Here is a 25841-nt window from a genome sequence, read left to right as displayed (position 1 = left end):
CCATTAAGACTTCACACAGACCAACCAAGGAAACCAGCTCAAAAGGACTTTTGATTTCAATTCATCCTTCTTTTCTGTTTTATAAACTGTGTGATTCAAGGGATTAAAGGGAGTCCTGCTGGCAGATGCATCTGAGGGGAGACACTGGTAAAGCAGAGCAAGCTCAACAGAGGCCTGCAGGTGAGGTCCACTTAAGATATATGGCAAAAAATTTGCGTTAATTTACTTTTGATAATAAATTACTTTTGATTCCTTAACCCATTTATGATGTGGTGTTTTTTTGTACAAACAGCAGGGAAACAAACCTACAGTTTCAAATGGAGAACTAAAATATAAACATTTATTAGACCAGATCTCTCTGCTGAAGAATTTATCAGAAAACCTGGTATGAAATTGTTGCCTCATCTTGCAATACGTTACAGCCTGCATAATCAAGCAATTACCTATTAGCAATAAATAAATAAAATTGGGATGTCTGAGGCAAAGAAAACATATATTCACCAGTCTGGTTCCAAAGGTAACTATGGGGCTGCACATACAGTCAAGATAATTTATAATAAAGGCATATCCTGGTATTGACTGGCATAGAGTTACTTTTTTCCCCTAGTAACACGAATTATCAAGGAAATGAAAATTTTACCACTCCTATGTAATCCTTATGTAAAGATCAGGTAATCATAAAGAATATTGCACAATATATCAGACATAGCATGGACCAGGCTGACCTTGGGGCCCCACTCTTTTACCAGTACAGAGTATAAAATCTAATGCTCAGTTTTACTGGGATCTCTTGACCAGATGGGTGCCACCAGGGACCTGCTGTGGTTATTCCTCCTAAATGCAGCACTCCTGGATGCCATCTCACCTAACCTACACACAACATATTCTTCACAAAGAGGTAGGAAAAAGGGTTCTTCACTGTTCTGGATCAATACACGGCACTCACAGGCCAGTCTAATCAACCCTTTGCAAAGATTAGAAGATAAATTGAAATTAGATAACATCAGATTGTCTTATGGACCTATCTATATGGACCAATCAATATCACAATGAAGTATTATTTTTGTTGAAGCTAATTTAGTGTGATGAAATTATCATTGTTTTGCAGTAAGGTCTTGTAGCTAAGTTTGAACCAAATTTAAAAAGAATTCTGACATGAAACACTGAGAGACTTTGTTCCTATAAATCTATGGTTTTCAGTATGGAATTATAAGGGATTATAGTTTCTTTGGCTGTAATGCATATTTGTGTTATAATACTTCAAATTCCACCTTGCAAATGCACATGGAACCACCCAATACTTATTTAGATTTATATAATTTAATGGGTGTGCAACAGAAAGACACAGCTGCTGTGTTGTAGGGCATCAGGAAGCCCCAGCTGAGTGCATTTTACTAACTTGGGACATCCAGGCATGTGGAATAAAAACTTAGAGGCTCCAACAACCCAGCCTGCACATGTGCAAATATCAAACAGTATTGGGTTTCCTCAGAAACCAGTATTTAGTATTGCTAAGAATTTTCTAAACACTATCAGTATTTTTTTGTGAATAGTGGTCATAGAGTGTGCATTGCTAATTTTGCCCACTGCTTTCAAAAAGACAGTTCAAAATGCTTGAATTATACAAACAGAAAACAGAGAAATGAAAACTAATCCAAGGAAATCAGAATAAGAGACATTTAAAACAATTAAATCATAGAACAAAGAAACCAAAAGGGTCTGATATCTGTCTCACTGTATAAAGTCACTTTCTGTATGTGTGGGAATTACCAAGTATTTTCTGTGTGCTACTCAGATAAAAAAAACTTGCGAAAGACACAGTACTTGTGGAATGCTGTATCAGATCATTGACCCTGACCCTGACAGCTCGTCACTGATTTATTTTTTGCACCAAAATCAAGAATTCATGCAAGTTTTCTTTGGTTTTGTTTTGTGATGTTTTTACTATGTATTTAATTTTACAGATAAACCTGTGTATATAAACAACTGAAAGTAATGTGGCATTTACAAATTAGAAGCACAGATTTAAGGGACTTCCACAAATATTCTGTATTACTCATGCCCAGTTGCCTTTTCCTGTAAACTTTGAGTAATTCACTTTATTAGGTTAACAGTAAGACTTCAATACTTAGTTTATTGACCTCCCAGCAAATTCTATCCATTCCTAGCAAGCACTCATTAAGAATTACTACTAAAAATTCAGATATTAGTCAAAAATCTTTTTTTCTTTAGCCTGCCCAAACATTAATCCAAACACTAGGTTTGCTAATTGGCAGATTTGCCCTCAGTTGTCACTGTTTACATCTTTTTATTAATTGAAAAGATAATTTTGTGAGGCTACCATGCCCTCGTGAAATATGACATTACTAATTATCTATTATTTCACAGAGACCAGATCTTTGCCCTGCATCCCAGAAGATGCAGCTCTCTAGGAAAAATATACCTCATCTGAATTTGTTGATCATATGTATTGTAAATTCAGTCACTGAAACCAGCCATATACAACAAGAATCATAAAGTAATAGACCTCTGGAATCACAGAATCACAGAATGATTTGGGTTACAATGTGGCTTTAATAATCTTCTGTCTTAAACCTCCAAAAAGAAGCAGGGACAGTTTAAAAAAGATACTCAGAGCCATATCTGACATGGAAAGTTGCCAGTAAAGGGAAATCCCTTTACACAACATCTCAAAGCAACCAAAAAATTAGGACTCAGAGAAAAAAAAATGTTTTGATTACTCGTTCAAAAATTCTTTGTTTCCTTACTCCTACCACAAGAGATCAGCCTTGAGACTGATACATTGCTCTCCACCTCAAATTTGACAGAATCTCACCAAAATCCCCACCACTGGGAGGAACCTCATGATGCTCCTTCACAAGCCAGGGCCTCACCTGCTTCTTTCTATTCCATCTCTATACATGCCACCACCACTGATGCACCCACATTAATGGCCTCCATTCCTCCAAGTGAGTCCAAATCTCTCTGAAATTTCTGGCCAGTGCTTTTGAGGAACCAGAAATTTCTGCAGAGTCTGGGGTTCCGTTTTCTCCATGGGACAGCAGGATCCAGGAAAACCACATCATACTGAAGCCAAGGGTGGCAGTCCTGGTGGCATGAAACTTGTAAAACTATGCCAAGGTACCAACAAAGGAAAGGGCCTGTTTGTGGTTCTTGTTGGCTGGAATTGAGTGTGTGTTGGGGATGAGTGCTGGGTTAGGTTTTTGGTGGATCCCACCATGAAAAACCATCCTGCTGACCACCCCAGGCTCACCACCTCCCATGTGACAGGGTGGCAGCAACATGCCCAACACTGGGAGAAATCTGGCCATCCTACTTCATCCAACAGGGCCTCATTTGCTTCTTTATCTTCCTTCCCAGCAGATGACACGGATGCCACAAGCATACCCAGCCTCACTGAATCTGCTCCTCCAGGTGAGTCTGAATTGCTCCTGGGTTTTCTGACGGCTGCTTTCTGCAGAAACAATTGGTGCCTCGGAGTTAGAGGTTTAGTCTTCTCTGAAGGACAGCAGACACTTGGAAAAGCACAGCAGAATGCAGCTCAGACTGGGAGTTGTAGTAGGCTGAAAATCACAGAGAATTCCAGGGGCCTGGCAAAGGAAGTCTCTGTTTTTTGGAATTTGGTTTGTGTTGGGGTGTGAGCGGGATTATGTTTTTGGTACACCCCAAAATGCAATACCACCATACTGAGAGGTCCAAGGTCACCATATCTTATGTCACAGCAAGTAGCCTGGCCATGCACCTTCATCCACAAAGACCTCATGTGCTCCTTTCCCTTTTGTCACTACAGATGAAAAAACAACTGATACGATCAGCTCAATGACCTCTACTTCTTCAGGTGGGTAGGAAATACACTAGGGTTTTCAGGCCACTGACTTCTGCAGAAATAATTAGTAGTTCAGAGATTCAGATGTAATACTCTTCGAAGGAAAGCAAAAACATAGACAAGAACAGCAGACAGCACGTGAGACAGGGGACCATAGTACAGCAAAATAAAAAGAGAATTGACAGTAACCAGGAAAGGCAGGGCATCGGTAAACATATTTATTTTCAGAAATCAGGGGTTTCTAGGGGAAAAGTTCATGATCATAATTTTGGTTAATGCCACCATGAGAGCCCGTTCTGCTGACGGCCCCAGGTTTTCCGTTGCCCATGTGCCAAGGTGGCAGCAACCGTCCCGGCACAGGCAGAAAGCCAGTCGCGGACCTTCGTCCAACAGGCCTCACCTGCCTCTTTCCTTTCCTCCCCTACAGCTGCCGCAATCACAGGCACAACTACACCCAGTCCCATTCTCAGCGTTCCTCCAGGTGAGTCTCAGTTTCTCCTGGGTGTTCTGCCTGCCGCTTTCTGCGGGAAGCTTTAGTGCTTCAGGATTTGGGGGTTGGTTTCCTCCATGGCAGAGCGGGAGCCACAGAAGCAGTTTAACCCAGCCATGGCTGGGAGTCCTGTTGGCCTGAAAGTCGTAGAGCAATGGCAAGGCCATGGGAAGAGAAATTGCCTTTGTGCTGCAGCCTCTTGCCAAGGTTTCCATACCTCCTTGTTTGGCAGATGCCACCATCAGCCTGGTGAACGGCAGCAACCGCTGCGAGGGTCGCGTGGAGATTTCCCACTCTGGGGGCCGCGGCACCGTCTGTGACGACGGCTGGGGCCTGAGCGATGCCCAGGTGCTGTGCAGGCAGCTGGGATGTGGCTCCGCTGTTGCTGCAACATCAAGCGCCTCCTTTGGACAAGGCAGTGGCAGCATCTACCTGGACGATGTCAGCTGTGCAGGCTGGGAGTCGTCCCTCTTCCAGTGCGGCCACAATGGCTGGGGTGTCCATACCTGTGGCCGCGGTGAAGATGTTGGTGTTATGTGCTTAGGTACTACTCATTTGACTGCCTCTATGCTGGCACTCTTTCCCAAAGAGTCCCCTGTTGGCAGGAATTCCTTCTGTGTTTGGGATGAGTGTAGGTTGATAATTTTGGTTGATGCCACCAAGAGAGCCCGTTCTGCTGACGGCCCCAGGTTTTCCGTTGCCCATGTGCCAAGGTGGCAGCAACCGTCCCGGCACAGGCAGAAAGCCAGTCGCGGACCTTCGTCCAACAGGCCTCACCTGCCTCTTTCCTTTCCTCCCCTACAGCTGCCGCAATCACAGGCACAACTACACCCAGTCCCATTCTCAGCGTTCCTCCAGGTGAGTCTCAGTTTCTCCTGGGTGTTCTGCCTGCCGCTTTCTGCGGGAAGCTTTAGTGCTTCAGGATTTGGGGGTTGGTTTCCTCCATGGCAGAGCGGGAGCCGCAGAAGCAGTTTAACCCAGCCATGGCTGGGAGTCCTGTTGGCCTGAAAGTCGTAGAGCAATGGCAAGGCCATGGGAAGAGAAATTGCCTTTGTGCTGCAGCCTCTTGCCAAGGTTTCCATACCTCCTTGTTTGGCAGATGCCACCATCAGCCTGGTGAACGGCAGCAACCGCTGCGAGGGTCGCGTGGAGATTTCCCACTCTGGGGGCCGCGGCACCGTCTGTGACGACGGCTGGGACCTGAGCGATGCCCAGGTGCTGTGCAGGCAGCTGGGATGTGGCTCCGCTGTTGCTGCAACATCAAGCGCCTCCTTTGGACAAGGCAGTGGCAGCATCTACCTGGACGATGTCAGCTGTGCAGGCTGGGAGTCGTCCCTCTTCCAGTGCGGCCACAATGGCTGGGGCGTCCACAACTGCCGGCACAGTGAAGATGCTGGTGTTGTGTGCTCAGGTACTACTCATTTGACTGCCTCTATGCTGGCACTCTTTCCCAAAGAGTCCCCTGTTGGCAGGAATTCCTTCTGTGTTTGGGATGAGTGTAGGTTGATAATTTTGGTTGATGCCACCAAGAGAGCCCGTTCTGCTGACGGCCCCAGGTTTTCCGTTGCCCATGTGCCAAGGTGGCAGCAACCGTCCCGGCACAGGCAGAAAGCCAGTCGCGGACCTTCGTCCAACAGGCCTCACCTGCCTCTTTCCTTTCCTCCCCTACAGCTGCCGCAATCACAGGCACAACTACACCCAGTCCCATTCTCAGCGTTCCTCCAGGTGAGTCTCAGTTTCTCCTGGGTGTTCTGCCTGCCGCTTTCTGCGGGAAGCTTTAGTGCTTCAGGATTTGGGGGTTGGTTTCCTCCATGGCAGAGCGGGAGCCACAGAAGCAGTTTAACCCAGCCATGGCTGGGAGTCCTGTTGGCCTGAAAGTCGTAGAGCAATGGCAAGGCCATGGGAAGAGAAATTGCCTTTGTGCTGCAGCCTCTTGCCAAGGTTTCCATACCTCCTTGTTTGGCAGATGCCACCATCAGCCTGGTGAACGGCAGCAACCGCTGCGAGGGTCGCGTGGAGATTTCCCACTCTGGGGGCCGCGGCACCGTCTGTGACGATGGCTGGGACCTGAGCGATGCCCAGGTGCTGTGCAGGCAGCTGGGATGTGGCTCCGCTGTTGCTGCAACATCAAGCGCCTCCTTTGGACAAGGCAGTGGCAGCATCTACCTGGACGATGTCAGCTGTGCAGGCTGGGAGTCGTCCCTCTTCCAGTGCGGCCACAATGGCTGGGGCGTCCACAACTGCCGGCACAGTGAAGATGCTGGTGTTGTGTGCTCAGGTACTACTCATTTGACTGCCTCTATGCTGGCACTCTTTCCCAAAGAGTCCCCTGTTGGCAGGAATTCCTTCTGTGTTTGGGATGAGTGTAGGTTGATAATTTTGGTTGATGCCACCAAGAGAGCCCGTTCTGCTGACGGCCCCAGGTTTTCCATTGCCCATGTGCCAAGGTGGCAGCAACCGTCCCGGCACAGGCAGAAAGCCAGTCGCGGACCTTCGTCCAACAGGCCTCACCTGCCTCTTTCCTTTCCTCCCCTACAGCTGCCGCAATCACAGGCACAACTACACCCAGTCCCATTCTCAGCGTTCCTCCAGGTGAGTCTCAGTTTCTCCTGGGTGTTCTGCCTGCCGCTTTCTGCGGGAAGCTTTAGTGCTTCAGGATTTGGGGGTTGGTTTCCTCCATGGCAGAGCGGGAGCCGCAGAAGCAGTTTAACCCAGCCATGGCTGGGAGTCCTGTTGGCCTGAAAGTCGTAGAGCAATGGCAAGGCCATGGGAAGAGAAATTGCCTTTGTGCTGCAGCCTCTTGCCAAGGTTTCCATACCTCCTTGTTTGGCAGATGCCACCATCAGCCTGGTGAACGGCAGCAACCGCTGCGAGGGTCGCGTGGAGATTTCCTACTCTGGGGGCCGCGGCACCGTCTGTGACGACGGCTGGGACCTGAGCGATGCCCAGGTGCTGTGCAGGCAGCTGGGATGTGGCTCCGCTGTTGCTGCAACATCAAGCGCCTCCTTTGGACAAGGCAGTGGCAGCATCTACCTGGACGATGTCAGCTGTGCAGGCTGGGAGTCGTCCCTCTTCCAGTGCGGCCACAATGGCTGGGGCGTCCACAACTGCCGGCACAGTGAAGATGCTGGTGTTGTGTGCTCAGGTACTACTCATTTGACTGCCTCTATGCTGGCACTCTTTCCCAAAGAGTCCCCTGTTGGCAGGAATTCCTTCTGTGTTTGGGATGAGTGTAGGTTGATAATTTTGGTTGATGCCACCAAGAGAGCCCGTTCTGCTGACGGCCCCAGGTTTTCCGTTGCCCATGTGCCAAGGTGGCAGCAACCGTCCCGGCACAGGCAGAAAGCCAGTCGCGGACCTTCGTCCAACAGGCCTCACCTGCCTCTTTCCTTTCCTCCCCTACAGCTGCCGCAATCACAGGCACAACTACACCCAGTCCCATTCTCAGCGTTCCTCCAGGTGAGTCTCAGTTTCTCCTGGGTGTTCTGCCTGCCGCTTTCTGCGGGAAGCTTTAGTGCTTCAGGATTTGGGGGTTGGTTTCCTCCATGGCAGAGCGGGAGCCGCAGAAGCAGTTTAACCCAGCCATGGCTGGGAGTCCTGTTGGCCTGAAAGTCGTAGAGCAATGGCAAGGCCATGGGAAGAGAAATTGCCTTTGTGCTGCAGCCTCTTGCCAAGGTTTCCATACCTCCTTGTTTGGCAGATGCCACCATCAGCCTGGTGAACGGCAGCAACCGCTGCGAGGGTCGCGTGGAGATTTCCCACTCTGGGGGCCGCGGCACCGTCTGTGACGACGGCTGGGACCTGAGCGATGCCCAGGTGCTGTGCAGGCAGCTGGGATGTGGCTCCGCTGTTGCTGCAACATCAAGCGCCTCCTTTGGACAAGGCAGTGGCAGCATCTACCTGGACGATGTCAGCTGTGCAGGCTGGGAGTCGTCCCTCTTCCAGTGCGGCCACAATGGCTGGGGCGTCCACAACTGCCGGCACAGTGAAGATGCTGGTGTTGTGTGCTCAGGTACTACTCATTTGACTGCCTCTATGCTGGCACTCTTTCCCAAAGAGTCCCCTGTTGGCAGGAATTCCTTCTGTGTTTGGGATGAGTGTAGGTTGATAATTTTGGTTGATGCCACCAAGAGAGCCCGTTCTGCTGACGGCCCCAGGTTTTCCGTTGCCCATGTGCCAAGGTGGCAGCAACCGTCCCGGCACAGGCAGAAAGCCAGTCGCGGACCTTCGTCCAACAGGCCTCACCTGCCTCTTTCCTTTCCTCCCCTACAGCTGCCGCAATCACAGGCACAACTACACCCAGTCCCATTCTCAGCGTTCCTCCAGGTGAGTCTCAGTTTCTCCTGGGTGTTCTGCCTGCCGCTTTCTGCGGGAAGCTTTAGTGCTTCAGGATTTGGGGGTTGGTTTCCTCCATGGCAGAGCGGGAGCCGCAGAAGCAGTTTAACCCAGCCATGGCTGGGAGTCCTGTTGGCCTGAAAGTCGTAGAGCAATGGCAAGGCCATGGGAAGAGAAATTGCCTTTGTGCTGCAGCCTCTTGCCAAGGTTTCCATACCTCCTTGTTTGGCAGATGCCACCATCAGCCTGGTGAACGGCAGCAACCGCTGCGAGGGTCGCGTGGAGATTTCCTACTCTGGGGGCCGCGGCACCGTCTGTGACGACGGCTGGGACCTGAGCGATGCCCGGGTGCTGTGCAGGCAGCTGGGATGTGGCTCCGCTGTTGCTGCAACATCAAGCGCCTCCTTTGGACAAGGCAGTGGCAGCATCTACCTGGACGATGTCAGCTGTGCAGGCTGGGAGTCGTCCCTCTTCCAGTGCGGCCACAATGGCTGGGGCGTCCACAACTGCCGGCACAGTGAAGATGCTGGTGTTGTGTGCTCAGGTACTACTCATTTGACTGCCTCTATGCTGGCACTCTTTCCCAAAGAGTCCCCTGTTGGCAGGAATTCCTTCTGTGTTTGGGATGAGTGTAGGTTGATAATTTTGGTTGATGCCACCAAGAGAGCCCGTTCTGCTGACGGCCCCAGGTTTTCCGTTGCCCATGTGCCAAGGTGGCAGCAACCGTCCCGGCACAGGCAGAAAGCCAGTCGCGGACCTTCGTCCAACAGGCCTCACCTGCCTCTTTCCTTTCCTCCCCTACAGCTGCCGCAATCACAGGCACAACTACACCCAGTCCCATTCTCAGCGTTCCTCCAGGTGAGTCTCAGTTTCTCCTGGGTGTTCTGCCTGCCGCTTTCTGCGGGAAGCTTTAGTGCTTCAGGATTTGGGGGTTGGTTTCCTCCATGGCAGAGCGGGAGCCGCAGAAGCAGTTTAACCCAGCCATGGCTGGGAGTCCTGTTGGCCTGAAAGTCGTAGAGCAATGGCAAGGCCATGGGAAGAGAAATTGCCTTTGTGCTGCAGCCTCTTGCCAAGGTTTCCATACCTCCTTGTTTGGCAGATGCCACCATCAGCCTGGTGAACGGCAGCAACCGCTGCGAGGGTCGCGTGGAGATTTCCCACTCTGGGGGCCGCGGCACCGTCTGTGACGACGGCTGGGACCTGAGCGATGCCCAGGTGCTGTGCAGGCAGCTGGGATGTGGCTCCGCTGTTGCTGCAACATCAAGCGCCTCCTTTGGACAAGGCAGTGGCAGCATCTACCTGGACGATGTCAGCTGTGCAGGCTGGGAGTCGTCCCTCTTCCAGTGCGGCCACAATGGCTGGGGCGTCCACAACTGCCGGCACAGTGAAGATGCTGGTGTTGTGTGCTCAGGTACTACTCATTTGACTGCCTCTATGCTGGCACTCTTTCCCAAAGAGTCCCCTGTTGGCAGGAATTCCTTCTGTGTTTGGGATGAGTGTAGGTTGATAATTTTGGTTGATGCCACCAAGAGAGCCCGTTCTGCTGACGGCCCCAGGTTTTCCGTTGCCCATGTGCCAAGGTGGCAGCAACCGTCCCGGCACAGGCAGAAAGCCAGTCGCGGACCTTCGTCCAACAGGCCTCACCTGCCTCTTTCCTTTCCTCCCCTACAGCTGCCGCAATCACAGGCACAACTACACCCAGTCCCATTCTCAGCGTTCCTCCAGGTGAGTCTCAGTTTCTCCTGGGTGTTCTGCCTGCCGCTTTCTGCGGGAAGCTTTAGTGCTTCAGGATTTGGGGGTTGGTTTCCTCCATGGCAGAGCGGGAGCCGCAGAAGCAGTTTAACCCAGCCATGGCTGGGAGTCCTGTTGGCCTGAAAGTCGTAGAGCAATGGCAAGGCCATGGGAAGAGAAATTGCCTTTGTGCTGCAGCCTCTTGCCAAGGTTTCCATACCTCCTTGTTTGGCAGATGCCACCATCAGCCTGGTGAACGGCAGCAACCGCTGCGAGGGTCGCGTGGAGATTTCCCACTCTGGGGGCCGCGGCACCGTCTGTGACGACGGCTGGGACCTGAGCGATGCCCAGGTGCTGTGCAGGCAGCTGGGATGTGGCTCCGCTGTTGCTGCAACATCAAGCGCCTCCTTTGGACAAGGCAGTGGCAGCATCTACCTGGACGATGTCAGCTGTGCAGGCTGGGAGTCGTCCCTCTTCCAGTGCGGCCACAATGGCTGGGGCGTCCACAACTGCCGGCACAGTGAAGATGCTGGTGTTGTGTGCTCAGGTACTACTCATTTGACTGCCTCTATGCTGGCACTCTTTCCCAAAGAGTCCCCTGTTGGCAGGAATTCCTTCTGTGTTTGGGATGAGTGTAGGTTGATAATTTTGGTTGATGCCACCAAGAGAGCCCGTTCTGCTGACGGCCCCAGGTTTTCCGTTGCCCATGTGCCAAGGTGGCAGCAACCGTCCCGGCACAGGCAGAAAGCCAGTCGCGGACCTTCGTCCAACAGGCCTCACCTGCCTCTTTCCTTTCCTCCCCTACAGCTGCCGCAATCACAGGCACAACTACACCCAGTCCCATTCTCAGCGTTCCTCCAGGTGAGTCTCAGTTTCTCCTGGGTGTTCTGCCTGCCGCTTTCTGCGGGAAGCTTTAGTGCTTCAGGATTTGGGGGTTGGTTTCCTCCATGGCAGAGCGGGAGCCGCAGAAGCAGTTTAACCCAGCCATGGCTGGGAGTCCTGTTGGCCTGAAAGTCGTAGAGCAATGGCAAGGCCATGGGAAGAGAAATTGCCTTTGTGCTGCAGCCTCTTGCCAAGGTTTCCATACCTCCTTGTTTGGCAGATGCCACCATCAGCCTGGTGAACGGCAGCAACCGCTGCGAGGGTCGCGTGGAGATTTCCCACTCTGGGGGCCGCGGCACCGTCTGTGACGACGGCTGGGACCTGAGCGATGCCCAGGTGCTGTGCAGGCAGCTGGGATGTGGCTCCGCTGTTGCTGCAACATCAAGCGCCTCCTTTGGACAAGGCAGTGGCAGCATCTACCTGGACGATGTCAGCTGTGCAGGCTGGGAGTCGTCCCTCTTCCAGTGCGGCCACAATGGCTGGGGCGTCCACAACTGCCGGCACAGTGAAGATGCTGGTGTTGTGTGCTCAGGTACTACTCATTTGACTGCCTCTATGCTGGCACTCTTTCCCAAAGAGTCCCCTGTTGGCAGGAATTCCTTCTGTGTTTGGGATGAGTGTAGGTTGATAATTTTGGTTGATGCCACCAAGAGAGCCCGTTCTGCTGACGGCCCCAGGTTTTCCGTTGCCCATGTGCCAAGGTGGCAGCAACCGTCCCGGCACAGGCAGAAAGCCAGTCGCGGACCTTCGTCCAACAGGCCTCACCTGCCTCTTTCCTTTCCTCCCCTACAGCTGCCGCAATCACAGGCACAACTACACCCAGTCCCATTCTCAGCGTTCCTCCAGGTGAGTCTCAGTTTCTCCTGGGTGTTCTGCCTGCCGCTTTCTGCGGGAAGCTTTAGTGCTTCAGGATTTGGGGGTTGGTTTCCTCCATGGCAGAGCGGGAGCCGCAGAAGCAGTTTAACCCAGCCATGGCTGGGAGTCCTGTTGGCCTGAAAGTCGTAGAGCAATGGCAAGGCCATGGGAAGAGAAATTGCCTTTGTGCTGCAGCCTCTTGCCAAGGTTTCCATACCTCCTTGTTTGGCAGATGCCACCATCAGCCTGGTGAACGGCAGCAACCGCTGCGAGGGTCGCGTGGAGATTTCCCACTCTGGGGGCCGCGGCACCGTCTGTGACGACGGCTGGGACCTGAGCGATGCCCAGGTGCTGTGCAGGCAGCTGGGATGTGGCTCCGCTGTTGCTGCAACATCAAGCGCCTCCTTTGGACAAGGCAGTGGCAGCATCTACCTGGACGATGTCAGCTGTGCAGGCTGGGAGTCGTCCCTCTTCCAGTGCGGCCACAATGGCTGGGGCGTCCACAACTGCCGGCACAGTGAAGATGCTGGTGTTGTGTGCTCAGGTACTGCTCATTTGACTGCCTCTATGCTGGCACTCTTTCCCAAAGAGTCCCCTGTTGGCAGGAATTCCTTCTGTGTTTGGGATGAGTGTAGGTTGATAATTTTGGTTGATGCCACCAAGAGAGCCCGTTCTGCTGACGGCCCCAGGTTTTCCGTTGCCCATGTGCCAAGGTGGCAGCAACCGTCCCGGCACAGGCAGAAAGCCAGTCGCGGACCTTCGTCCAACAGGCCTCACCTGCCTCTTTCCTTTCCTCCCCTACAGCTGCCGCAATCACAGGCACAACTACACCCAGTCCCATTCTCAGCGTTCCTCCAGGTGAGTCTCAGTTTCTCCTGGGTGTTCTGCCTGCCGCTTTCTGCGGGAAGCTTTAGTGCTTCAGGATTTGGGGGTTGGTTTCCTCCATGGCAGAGCGGGAGCCGCAGAAGCAGTTTAACCCAGCCATGGCTGGGAGTCCTGTTGGCCTGAAAGTCGTAGAGCAATGGCAAGGCCATGGGAAGAGAAATTGCCTTTGTGCTGCAGCCTCTTGCCAAGGTTTCCATACCTCCTTGTTTGGCAGATGCCACCATCAGCCTGGTGAACGGCAGCAACCGCTGCGAGGGTCGCGTGGAGATTTCCCACTCTGGGGGCCGCGGCACCGTCTGTGACGACAGCTGGGACCTGAGCGATGCCCAGGTGCTGTGCAGGCAGCTGGGATGTGGCTCCGCTGTTGCTGCAACATCAAGCGCCTCCTTTGGACAAGGCAGTGGCAGCATCTACCTGGACGATGTCAGTTGTGCAGGCTGGGAGTCGTCCCTCTTCCAGTGCGGCCACAATGGCTGGGGCGTCCACAACTGCCGGCACAGTGAAGATGCTGGTGTTGTGTGCTCAGGTACTACTCATTTGACTGCCTCTATGCTGGCACTCTTTCCCAAAGAGTCCCCTGTTGGCAGGAATTCCTTCTGTGTTTGGGATGAGTGTAGGTTGATAATTTTGGTTGATGCCACCAAGAGAGCCCGTTCTGCTGACGGCCCCAGGTTTTCCGTTGCCCATGTGCCAAGGTGGCAGCAACCGTCCCGGCACAGGCAGAAAGCCAGTCGCGGACCTTCGTCCAACAGGCCTCACCTGCCTCTTTCCTTTCCTCCCCTACAGCTGCCGCAATCACAGGCACAACTACACCCAGTCCCATTCTCAGCGTTCCTCCAGGTGAGTCTCAGTTTCTCCTGGGTGTTCTGCCTGCCGCTTTCTGCGGGAAGCTTTAGTGCTTCAGGATTTGGGGGTTGGTTTCCTCCATGGCAGAGCGGGAGCCGCAGAAGCAGTTTAACCCAGCCATGGCTGGGAGTCCTGTTGGCCTGAAAGTCGTAGAGCAATGGCAAGGCCATGGGAAGAGAAATTGCCTTTGTGCTGCAGCCTCTTGCCAAGGTTTCCATACCTCCTTGTTTGGCAGATGCCACCATCAGCCTGGTGAACGGCAGCAACCGCTGCGAGGGTCGCGTGGAGATTTCCCACTCTGGGGGCCGCGGCACCGTCTGTGACGACGGCTGGGACCTGAGCGATGCCCAGGTGCTGTGCAGGCAGCTGGGATGTGGCTCCGCTGTTGCTGCAACATCAAGCGCCTCCTTTGGACAAGGCAGTGGCAGCATCTACCTGGACGATGTCAGCTGTGCAGGCTGGGAGTCGTCCCTCTTCCAGTGCGGCCACAATGGCTGGGGCGTCCACAACTGCCGGCACAGTGAAGATGCTGGTGTTGTGTGCTCAGGTACTACTCATTTGACTGCCTCTATGCTGGCACTCTTTCCCAAAGAGTCCCCTGTTGGCAGGAATTCCTTCTGTGTTTGGGATGAGTGTAGGTTGATAATTTTGGTTGATGCCACCAAGAGAGCCCGTTCTGCTGACGGCCCCAGGTTTTCCGTTGCCCATGTGCCAAGGTGGCAGCAACCGTCCCGGCACAGGCAGAAAGCCAGTCGCGGACCTTCGTCCAACAGGCCTCACCTGCCTCTTTCCTTTCCTCCCCTACAGCTGCCGCAATCACAGGCACAACTACACCCAGTCCCATTCTCAGCGTTCCTCCAGGTGAGTCTCAATTTCTCCTGTGTTTTTTGTTTGCTGTTTTCTGCAGAAACATTTATTGGTTTTAATTTTACTACTTTGTCTTCTCTAAGGCCAAATTGAGCTTGAGAATTTCGTAGGAGAATACAAATTAATTTGAGTGTTTTTGCACTCCGTAAGTGTTCGTGTCCTGCCAAGGCCCTGGCGAGGCAATCCTTTGGTTTGTGGTCTGTGTAGGCTGGACTTTACATGTATGTTTATGATGGGTTTTGTGTTATGCCATTGGTTTATCCCATCCTGGGGATCTTTCTGCTTAGACCACCTGGTTCTTTTTTGCTCAAATGGCATGGTAGTACCAACATCCAGAGGCGTTTTAGAAAACCTTGCCTTGGTCTCTCATCCTCCAGCTCCTCACTTGTTTCATTTCTTTTGTCACATACAGCAGCCACAACACAGGCCTTGTTAAAAATCCTCCAAGTTTAAATATTTATGTGTTTTTTCCCATTTGTGTGATCCATTACTCTGGGCATATAATGATTACTGTTTTTCAGGTGTCATCAATTTTGTTTGCATAGAGTAATATTATATTGGGAAAAATCCTTACTATGTTTAGCTCTTTATATGCTACACACTGGTCTTCTGTGTTTGAGTGATTCTGTTGCTGGGGATGTATTTCAGAGTATGCTGATTACATGGGAGACCTTCTTTTGTTCATTCTCTGATTTTATGGTATTTAGGCCACCACCTTTTCCTTTATTTCCTACCTATGTGCTTGAAGCCCACAAAACTAATAACTGCAAGCATGTGTCATAACACTCTGAGGAGTTCATCACTCTTGTATCCTAACTGAGAGTACAATCATTATGTTTCTTTTAAGATTTAACCTTGTGTTGCCACAGTTTCTGTGTATAGAATATATTTTTTTTTAGCAGAAGTAAATCTTAATTAACCACTCCTATCCCTTATTTTCTTTCTTTTTCTTCCTTTCCTTTTTCAGGTAAAAAAATTATTTGTGGTGATATACTGTTACAGTCCTCCGGAGCATTTTGGAGTCCTTCTTTGAATTCTTCAGATAAAGCAGATTGTTTGTGGCAAATACATGTAACAAACAATTTTCGCATTGCACTCGCATTTGATAATATTCAGTAAGTAAATCACTTTCCACTTAGTCTATAAGAAAATTCCAAATCTCAACTACATCCACAGTTCTTGGGCATATTTCCCATCCTATAAGTGAATGATAAATATACATGGGAAATGTCTGAGTCCTGAATCCTATCATATTTTTTGTTCTGCATTTAAACCCCAAAGTTTTGCAAATGCATTTTTTTACATATTTTCATTTCTTTCTCAGGTTGCAAGGTGGATGCCAGAATGAGTATATTGAGATCTATGATGGGCCTCCCAAATCTTCTCCTCTACTCAGAAGGATTTGTTCTAGTTCTCCTCTCACCTACACTTCATCTTCAAACTTCATGTCTGTCAGGTTTTACAGTGACTCCAGATACTCCAGTGGAAGCTTTCGGGCTCAGTATCAGTCCTTTCCAGCAGACCAGAACACCAGTAAATTTCCATTCTATTTTTAATACTGATCTCTTGATGTTTTCTTTGCTCAGAAGCTTTTACACACTGGGGTTTTTTGGGGTTTTTTTGTTTGTTTGTTTTTTTTTTCTTAAATATTTGTTAGTGTTGTTGAAGGAACCCCACATAGATTATATTCCTATTTAAATTTTGTGAGTCATTATTGACTGCTCACTTTCAGAAAATAACTACTTTTTCTTCTTAAAAAATATTCAATTTATTTGCCCTTAGATGTTTTCTATGTTATTTTTTAAACTCGTATTTCTTTGTATCACATCATAATTAATATATATTTTTTTACTTTTCTGGACAAACTTTCATAGAGTCATAAAAATGTTGGTTAGAAGGGACTTTTGGAGGCTTCCTAGGCCAACTAATCACAACAGAGCTACTGTCAACACCAAGTCAGATCCATTAAGAACTGGTCTAGCTGTGTGTCTAGAAATATTCAAAGGATGAAATATTCAAAGGATGAAATTTTAATATTTGAAATATTAAATTTTATAAAAATTTATATTTTGGGTGACCTGTTCCAGGACTGTCCTATTCCTTACTTGCATCTAAGTCTCAAGTGTAAAAATAAGTGATTTGGCTTATGAATTCTCTTCTCTAAATGGTAGCAGTGATTGCATTTGTTGGACTTGCAATATGGAAGTATTATCAAGCACCTGAAATCACTAATAATTTTTTTTTTTTTCCTTAGCCCTTATGTGCTTGCCAACCTACATGCATGCAGTGGTAGACAGACACTATCTCCAGTCCCAGGGCTACACAGTGGGGAGCATCAGCCTGGCAGACCCTAAATGTAGACCAAAAATTACATCAACTGAGGTTATATTCAACATTTCTTACAACGACTGTGGTACACGTAGACAGGTTGGTGTCAAGACATTTCAGAGAGCTCTGGGCATGAGAATTTAATAGACATTTGGAAAATTGTCTTGGATTGCAAAGGGTGTTGTAGACCACAGGAATGCAAAACGCAGCAAAGGAGCATGTGTTTCTGGTGGCTGAAGGAGGTTCAATGTTTTTACATATCCTTCCCAGGGTACCTATATCCTTCCCCATACCTATTTCAGAATTATATTCTAGAGAACAAAAATAGAGGGGAGATTTAAGTGAGCAATCCCATCCTGGATGATTGGGGTTTTTCAGTGTGACACGTCCTTTCTGACTGCTAGGACCTGGCACATACAGAAATTGGTAATACAGTATTTACAGTGAACATGACCATGTATAGCAATTTAACACTCATTTAATGTGTCAAAAAAGGGCAACAACGAAACGATCACCTACTCCAACGTGATAAAAGTGCCTGCTCCTGGTACAGTCATCAAGAGGCAGAAGGACCTTCACTTGCACATCAGCTGCAAAATGCTGCAGAACACCTGGGTTCAAGTCATGTACATTGCTGATGATATCATCGATGTCAACAAAACCCAGTATGGCAGATACGACGTGAGCCTGATGTTCTACAACTCCTCATCTTTCCAGTGGCCAGTGCATGACTTCCCATACTTTGTTGACATGGATCAGAATTTGTTCCTCCAAGCTTCTCTTCTCAGCTCTGACCAAAATCTGACGGTGTTTGTGGACACATGTGTGGCATCGCCTAATTCTAGTGATTTTAGAACACTGGTCTATGAGCTGACCAAAAGTGGGTAAGAACTTTGTTTAGAATTACTTTTAAAGTGTCTCTATGTGTAGCTCTAAAAAGAGCATAATTTGTGAAATGAGGTGATTTAGGACCAGTGTGCATTGGTTGTAATCCTCAGGGCAAATGTTCTAAGAACAACTTCTTGGGAAAGCCTGAATAAAATTCAGAATGACAACCAAATGTTGTTCAGAAGTTGCAGTCAAGCACTGAGATTTCACTCAGTGAGTGAAGGAGCCAGTAAGGAAATAAAGTCTGACTTTGTTTCTGAAATAGATGTATGAAAGGGAGAGATGTCCACAGCTCTACATTTCTGTACATTTTACAACATCTTAACTAGAATACAAAACTGTCTGCTCAAAAAGAAGAGAAATCCTTTAACTTTTTCTTAGTATTCTAAAAACCTAAACCACTTTGCCTAGTTTTATACCAAAGTACCTTGAAGCACTAAAGAGAATGTTTATTTTAAAAAAAAAAAGTGTATTAAAATTAGTTTTATGCTTCCAGAGCAGAAAGAGGAACTTTCTCTTTCTGCAAGAACTTTCAGGGGCCTCTTTTCAAACAGTTAATCCTGTTTACAAATGCATAACAGGCTCTCACCTGAAACACAGAAAGCAGCAGAACCACTAGCCCTTTTCAGCTACTTATATTCACACAGAACTTGTTAAACTGTGAAATTTCTGTGCTGTGTACACTTAATAATTTCTCTTCTTGCTAAATGCACTTATTTTTTTTCTGAAGCCTTTTGATTTCTCTTTTACTTCCTGCTTTTATATGTAACCCTAAAACTTATTGCAAAGAGAGGGTGTAATAATGCTTCTACTGAAGTGGAGCTGTGAGTTAATAGCTAACCTGTTGATTTGATGTCTTTCCAGGTGTGCTAGTGATTCCACCTATGCTCTTTTCCCCTCGCCACGCAGCGATGTGGCGCGGTTTGGGTTTAACGCTTTCTCCTTCGTGAACCGATTCCCGTCAGTTTTCCTGCGGTGTGAGCTGGTGGTGTGCAGGTACCACGACTACTCCTCCCGCTGCTATCAAGGCTGTGTCAGTAGGTTCAAGAGGAATGTAGATTCTTCCCATGAACAAGTGAATGTTGTTATTGGACCCGTGCAGCTTCGGGAAGCTCGCACTGAGAACAGGAACACTGGTAAGTTTAAATATCTTTAATAACGTAAGACTCTGTGTGTTACTTCGTGTTTGCATTTCAGTTCAGACATGAAATCCAGCTCTGAAATGTGCCTTTGATGGTTTATTTACAGTTCTGTCATAATTCTTATGGGGGATTATTGCTCTTTCCTTTCTATCATAGTTTGGTTCCATTCTTTGTTCTGCACATATCAAATGACGATTCAGTTCTATGGGAAGTGGGATGAGATGTAACTTATCTCCCTGTTGGATTTATATTAGTTTCCCAAAGCTGTCTGTGCCTGATTTGCATGTCTGTTATTTATCCACAATCAATCTCTAGGTCCTCTTGGAAATGCTGCTTCTCAGTGTCCTGGAGCTGCTGTTTCCACTACCAGAAAGCAACATCTTAAGGTCTTTTTGTCTAATCATTACAGACTCACAGTTTCTCTTCAATTTCTTGCCACGATCTTTACTTGTTTTGCATGGCTACAGAATAATTTGTGAAATAATGTGCAGTTTTCTGATCAGATCCAGATTACAGCTTTTTAACTCAAATTCTCTTTGCCTAATTTTCTTTGCAATTAACTAGTTCAGGGGCGAAAAAAAAAGAAGTAAGTTTCTCTCTGTCTCTTTTTATGCAAAGAGCTGGCCTCTGACATCCAGGCAAAAGAGAAGACTCTGAACTCAGTGCCTGCTGCCAGCTCCCATGTTCCTCTGGCTGTGACCATCGTGGTGTTGTTAGCTGCTCTTGTCACAGTGGGAGGATTTCTTTGGAAGCAGAAATTGCAGAAGACCATCCCATACCAGAAACTGTGAGAGGCAGCTCCAGGCATGGAGGTGGAAGGATACTTTCACCAGCCATTTACTTCATTGTTTGGGTTTGCCATCAGTGTGAAGGGCAGCTCTTACTTGACTATTCCACCATCCAGACCATGGTTGAATAATCAAGATTACACCTGATGTTACTGTGAACTGAATTTATAAAGCAATCTGATTTTAAAATCTAATGTGTAAAGAAGGGTTGATTCTTTCATCCCAGCATCCTAATAAGCATCTTCAGTACTGGACATTTCAAAAATTTTTGGTTGAACTCCTCACTGAGTATCTGCCTCAGAAGACTGAAGTGTTGAGAAACAATAACAGATTTATTTGGCCCTTGCTGATATGCACATGAAACACCTGTGTGGCACCATAAGATGCACTGGGAAGTAGTAAAAGAAAAAATGTTTCTTTGCAGTAAAAAATCTCAATAATGAGCCATAGGCAAGTAGGCTCAGGGGCTGCACGTGAGGAATTACTGCTGTACAGCATTCCTGTCTTTGGGCAGTGTGTTTCTACCCAAATTCATATTTCTCTGAGTAAATGTAGGCCATTTATAAAATTTTGTATGGATGATGAATATAATCCCATTACATAAATTTGTAATTTAAAAAAGCAGGAAAGAAAATGTTTTTTTAAGCAATCCATTTTTTTTGTGCACTTGCAAACACCCCACTCTGTGTGTGAACTCATGGCTAACACACTGTCAGGTTGGAGAACATGGCTTCTGACAAAGTGACTTTGCCAAGCAATGATTCCTGCTCTTTCTCTCACACATTTCTACACCTGGAATGGGTGGGAGGGAGAGAATGTACATAAGTTCCCATAAGGAAGTGTCACCTGTTTCCTATCCCCATGCAAAAACAAAATAAAAAACAATAAAAAAGGAATAATGTGTTTGGATGAAGCTACTTAATACAGGTAGAAAGGTCACTGGTATTGATTGAGAAATTCCCTTCTTGAGACTTTCCTGTTTTCCAACCAGCTGTGAAAGAGGTAAGTTCATTTGAAGCAGAGCAATGTCAGATGTACAAGGTGAGCCAACATGGTGACAAGTGAGGAAGGTGAGCTGTACTCATGAGTGACATCCTGACCTGACAAGGAGGATAAGGGCAGCTCTGACAGGAACCAGCCCCAGCCCCACAGCCTGTGCCATTTGTTCCTTCCTACCTTCTCCTCAGGATTCCAGGCAGGCCTCTCATCACCCCTCTGTGATGTGAAGAAGGGATCACACCAGTAGGGACGGGCACTGCACACAGAAAGTGAGAGGTTTTTTCCACACTGGAGGAACAAGGATTTAGGGTCCTTTAGGGTCCTCCTCCCCCCTCTGCCTACCTTTGGAGGGCAGAGCACCTGAGCAGGCTGACCTTCCTTCTCTGTTCTCTGGAACAGAGATTGTCCAGTCTCAGAGGAATCCAGCCATCTGTTCAGCACAGCAAGGACTCTCCTGAACGTGGGCTTTCCTAACTCTGGACAACAGGACTTCCCCTCTGCTCTTCCCAGACTTTCTGTATTCGCCTTCCCTTCTTCCTGCTGTGGCCCTGCTGCTGTGGGGTTGCTACCACACCATCTTGCAGGGTAAAACTTGATGGTACTTTTTCCCACTTCTCCTATTCTCTCAATATTATTTTCACCAGACAAGCAGAAAGATCCCAGGATTAGATCCTGGTGTCTCCAATCCTCACCATCCCTGTGCTGTTCAGAGTTGTTTTCCCATAGCTTGTCTGTGCCAGGGCTCCCAGATGGAGAAATAACAAGGCTGGATAAAAAATGCAAGGTAGAGTTACCAAGTTCACTGATTTCCATACTAAATATTGCTACAGAAAGCATTGTCAAACTGTTTAGGCGGAAGATGTATCAGACTCCTCCTCACTTCTTGCTATCTCCCTTGATCCACAAGCATTATAGCAATACAGGATTCAAGAAAACTGAGTTTGATGATGAGGAAAGGGTCATGTGCCTTGTGAATGATCTCTTTGTTATAAACAGTCGTGCCTGGATTCAGACTATCATTCCTTTGTGGAAAAGTCTGTGGATATCCTTATTCCAGTGTAGATACTACCCTATAGTCATGGATGAAACCTGATTAATCTTGTTCATCCTTTCAGTGGTTTCCATGTTTACCTTTAAAAACCCAGTATGTTTGCAAAGTGCTCTCACAATTGTCAGCAGAAGAAAAAGTGTTTTCAAAGATCAGTGTAGCTTCATTCAGAGTGATGAGCTGGGAAATACCTTAAGCTGCCAGAAGACCTTGAGAACAGAAATGGGTTGCTGCAAGAGATTTACCTAGCCAGTGGGAAGGTTGAAATACTGCATGGTATTTGCAATAATTAACTTCAGTTAATCAAAACAAATTATTTGTCTATTTCCATTGTGAATAGATTGTCTGATAATAAAGATCTCTAGAAATATCTAGACTTCTGAAATTAATAATTTATTAATAAAGAAGGTAGCAAAGAACTATCAATCAATCAATCAATCAAACAATCTTTTACCTGGGCACTTTTAGACTTTTTTTTAACTTGAACCATCTGGGAATCCCCTTTGTGCTCCCCTTCCTCCTCACCCTTCTTCAGTTATTACAAGAGTTTGGAGAAGAACTGTGATCCATCACTCACTCTTGCTTCACTGATTGCAGTGTTTGATTGGCCAGTCAAATACACTGGATTTTTCATTCTTGTCAAGGTGTCAAAACCAGAATATGAATAGTGAATACCAAGTGTTGTGTACATATCCTCATTCATGAGCAAATGTGGTTGTTTGGATAAAGAAGAAACATATTTACCATTCTGAATGTTCACTTTCAAGGCTTCCAAAGTTATCTTTGGCCTCATATTTTCACTTCCTTCTTCCATTCCAATGATATTGGCCTTTGTGGAAAGATGTTTTAGATCATTCTCCTTTCCCCCTGGGCTTTGGTCTTCCTGCTTGGTGACTCTCCCTGGAGGCAATGAATTCGTATATGGCAACAATTTTAATTGGTGATAATTCCATCCAAGACATGATGGCTGTGGAGGTAAGGTTGAGATGGAGAACAATATTCTGACTCTTCAGTGTTAGGATGATCATCAGATTTCCTTATTAAATTGTTGGAAACACAGAGACAGAGGAAAGTAACCACTCTGGAAAAAGAGCAATGGATGAGAATTAAGCATTATTTAATGTTGTGGAAAAACCTTGGATTCATTCTTCAAAGAATAATGCAGCTGTAACTGTCACTATGAAAAATTAAACAAGGAATATATTCTTGATCTGGAGAAATCGGGACATTTCCCCCCCGATTTGTTGGTTCACTAGACCAAGTGAAATTTTAGAACAAAATTAGCTTCAACCTATGTAATTTCCTTCACTATGCATAAAATTTATTGCTTTTTTTCCCAGAATGTTTTGCAAAAAAAGTTATCAGTTGACACTTCCTTGCAATCTGTCTATCAGTGAATTTTGACTGGAATTTTGGCTTGAATTTAAATGTGACCCAAAAATATAGGTTTATACTGGGGCTGGAGCTGGAGCTGTTGACTTCAGTTGCAAGGTTCTTCAGAGACGCCCCAGCCATACCTAAGTGGGGCCACCAGGTCTGATCTTATTTTATTTAAAGTCTGCTGAAGCTTTAGGACATTCATGACTCCCCAAGGAGACCTGCCACATCAGTTGACAAGGGTGTCTTGGTATTTTGTTGGAAGAAATCCATTTAAGTTTCAAGATTCCACTACCAGCCCAATGCCTGACCAGGAACCAACTCATGAAAGAAAAATGCTGAGATACATCAGCCAGAATTGAAAGGTATCTTTGGACAGGGGCTCTCTTGTTTTGTTTTTTTTTTTTTTTTTTTTTTTTTTTGGTACAATGAGATGATTGTGAAACCTATGGTAGCATAAATAGTTCCTTCCAGGTAATGGAAAATGTTACTCTTGAGATATTGTCTTTTTGCAAAACCCAGGAAGTTACAAAATATTAAATAGCAAATCAAACATATGTTTGTTTCAGATCAGAGGACTGTGGTTGTTTTATTGTTCTGCTGTAGAAAAAGAGACCTGTAGAGCCACTCCCCTTCAGAAATAGAGACTATATATTGTGAGGTCTTTTTTACCAGCAACACCTGGTGAAATGGGTACCATTGTGATTTTGACATGGCTGCTCTTGTTGGGTCCAGCAGTCCTGGAGGCCAAAACAGGTAAAACACTTAGACTTCTTCCACAACACATAAAAATATGATAAAGTGCTTGTAGTCCTCTCTGTTGATTCCAAGAGCAGAAATTAGATTCAGGCCGGTATTGGTTTGGGCAAAAGAATACAAGAAGAATTGGATGAAAGAGCAGAGTTTTGTACTACTAAAATTATGAACTAATCATCAGAGTGGATGATAAGAATGATTTGAACCATTTTGTGGAGTTCATTTTGCTGCCACAGAGTACTATTCATCTTAGTGTCTTGTATCATTGCAAGAATTGTGTTTCTAAGTATGTTGTGAATGAGGTATTCTTCCAGTTCCAGAAATCTGATCCAAAAATTATGGAAAGATTTATTTCTTTACTTATTTTCAATGTGTATTTTATTCCAGAGTATATGTGTGCACACATATGCTATATATTTAATATTGCTTGTATTATTTGGTTCTTTTTGGTACTATGAACAATTTAACATAATATAACATGAAGGTAAGTTTTCACACTCTAGCACTGTGGTTAAATGATGGACATGCAAAAATGATGAGAGATTAAATACTTTAATTCAACTTTTTTATGGCTATCGAATTTTTCCTCCCATGATTTCTTTCTGTCTCCTGAGTGATAGCCACCCTGAGTGGTTTTATTAACTTTGAGTTAATAGTTCTGTAGATATCTTAGAATAATTGCTGATTACTTTTCTAATTAGTTATTTAAGCTTCATGATGATAATTTATATTGCCACCATTCACCTCATCAATTCTCTTCATCTGTCTCATGCTTTTCTGGTGATAAATCATCTCACTCTGGCTGCTCTAGTTCTTCTCTCTGCTCTCTGTGTCCCAGAGCAGAGTATTTGCTGTATTTGTACAATCACAGGTTTTTGTCTTTTTAATACCTTTGAAGTGTGAGGCAGGATTCAGCATATCCAATTTCATCCCCAGCTGATGGTTATGCTCTCACAGTGATGACAGGCCTTGAATGAAAGCAAATAAAACTGGTTTAGGTCGGCTTTAATTTCCTAATCCCACTCTGACTTTCTGCCAGGTTTGCTGTTTCACCTCTCAAAAGCCCTGTGAGTAGGGCTCAAAAATGTGCGTGTTCAAGTAGATATTTGAAGGAACAAGTCAGATATAAGTCAAGGGGCACTTTTATAGCTTTGCCCTTTGAAAGGCATACAAATCAGGATAAATTAATTTGGCCACCATCTTGACTGTACTTCTAGCTAAACAGCAAAGAATTAGGTACAGTGAGGAAATCTCGGAGCTGTTAACTTTTGAGATTTGTTTTGCTTTGGATGACTTAGTGTTTAATAACAAGGTAAATATGTACTTGGCAGCTAAGCAAAATATAGCAAGTGCAGCTGCATGTTTTGATTTCCAGAGTGTAAATACTGCAAATCTGAAGTTACAACATTTATTTGCTTGCTTACACTTGGTAGTAAAGACTTTAATTAAATTTCTTCACCAAAAATGGAGCTCTAAAATCAAGATTCTCATGCTGGTCACACCAGAATGTCTAAACAAGACATATAAAACTGAAAAGCAGATGGGCTTTACCTAAATGAATGCAGTAGTCAGCTGTATATATGATAATCAATTTCTTTTTTTCAAAATGTAATAACATTTTACTGATGTATAAGAAATAAAGCCACTGAACTCCTACTCAAATTTTTATAATCCTGTTGAGACCATCATCCATCCTGTACAACATCTGGTGGAATTCTTCCACTATAGTTACTCTTATAAGCTATAGGATTTGGTGATGTGTGGTCTCTAGGTCCTT

At 46.6% G+C, this 25841-nt stretch overlaps 1 protein-coding gene across 1 annotated transcript in view; it reads left to right on the top strand.

Moving 5' to 3' along the window:
* Positions 1-3239: 3239 nt before the first annotated feature.
* DMBT1 (deleted in malignant brain tumors 1) overlaps positions 3240-25841 on the top strand; it is a 38669-nt gene continuing 16067 nt past the window's right edge. The window contains exons 1-25 of the mRNA XM_062496607.1: positions 3240-3435; positions 3812-3859; positions 4275-4328; positions 4570-4887; positions 5437-5754; positions 6304-6615; positions 7171-7482; positions 8038-8349; positions 8625-8648; positions 8917-9216; positions 9492-9515; positions 9784-10108; positions 10652-10996; positions 11388-11404; positions 11506-11817; positions 12373-12684; positions 13240-13597; positions 14135-14418; positions 14588-14732; positions 16063-16271; positions 16993-17165; positions 17562-17950; positions 18819-19090; positions 19715-19883; positions 20876-20886. Of these exons, the coding sequence (XP_062352591.1) occupies positions 3240-3435; positions 3812-3859; positions 4275-4328; positions 4570-4887; positions 5437-5754; positions 6304-6615; positions 7171-7482; positions 8038-8349; positions 8625-8648; positions 8917-9216; positions 9492-9515; positions 9784-10108; positions 10652-10996; positions 11388-11404; positions 11506-11817; positions 12373-12684; positions 13240-13597; positions 14135-14418; positions 14588-14732; positions 16063-16271; positions 16993-17165; positions 17562-17950; positions 18819-19090; positions 19715-19883; positions 20876-20886 (5539 nt within the window). The remainder of the gene's footprint in view (positions 3436-3811; positions 3860-4274; positions 4329-4569; positions 4888-5436; positions 5755-6303; positions 6616-7170; positions 7483-8037; positions 8350-8624; positions 8649-8916; positions 9217-9491; positions 9516-9783; positions 10109-10651; positions 10997-11387; positions 11405-11505; positions 11818-12372; positions 12685-13239; positions 13598-14134; positions 14419-14587; positions 14733-16062; positions 16272-16992; positions 17166-17561; positions 17951-18818; positions 19091-19714; positions 19884-20875; positions 20887-25841) is intronic.

Source organism: Cinclus cinclus, chromosome 7 (assembly GCF_963662255.1).
Source record: "Cinclus cinclus chromosome 7, bCinCin1.1, whole genome shotgun sequence".
In the NCBI taxonomy this organism is placed as follows: Eukaryota; Metazoa; Chordata; class Aves; order Passeriformes; family Cinclidae; genus Cinclus; species Cinclus cinclus.
The sequence above is the reverse complement of the archived record's forward strand: the minus strand, read 5'-3'. Positions and strand labels throughout refer to the sequence as shown.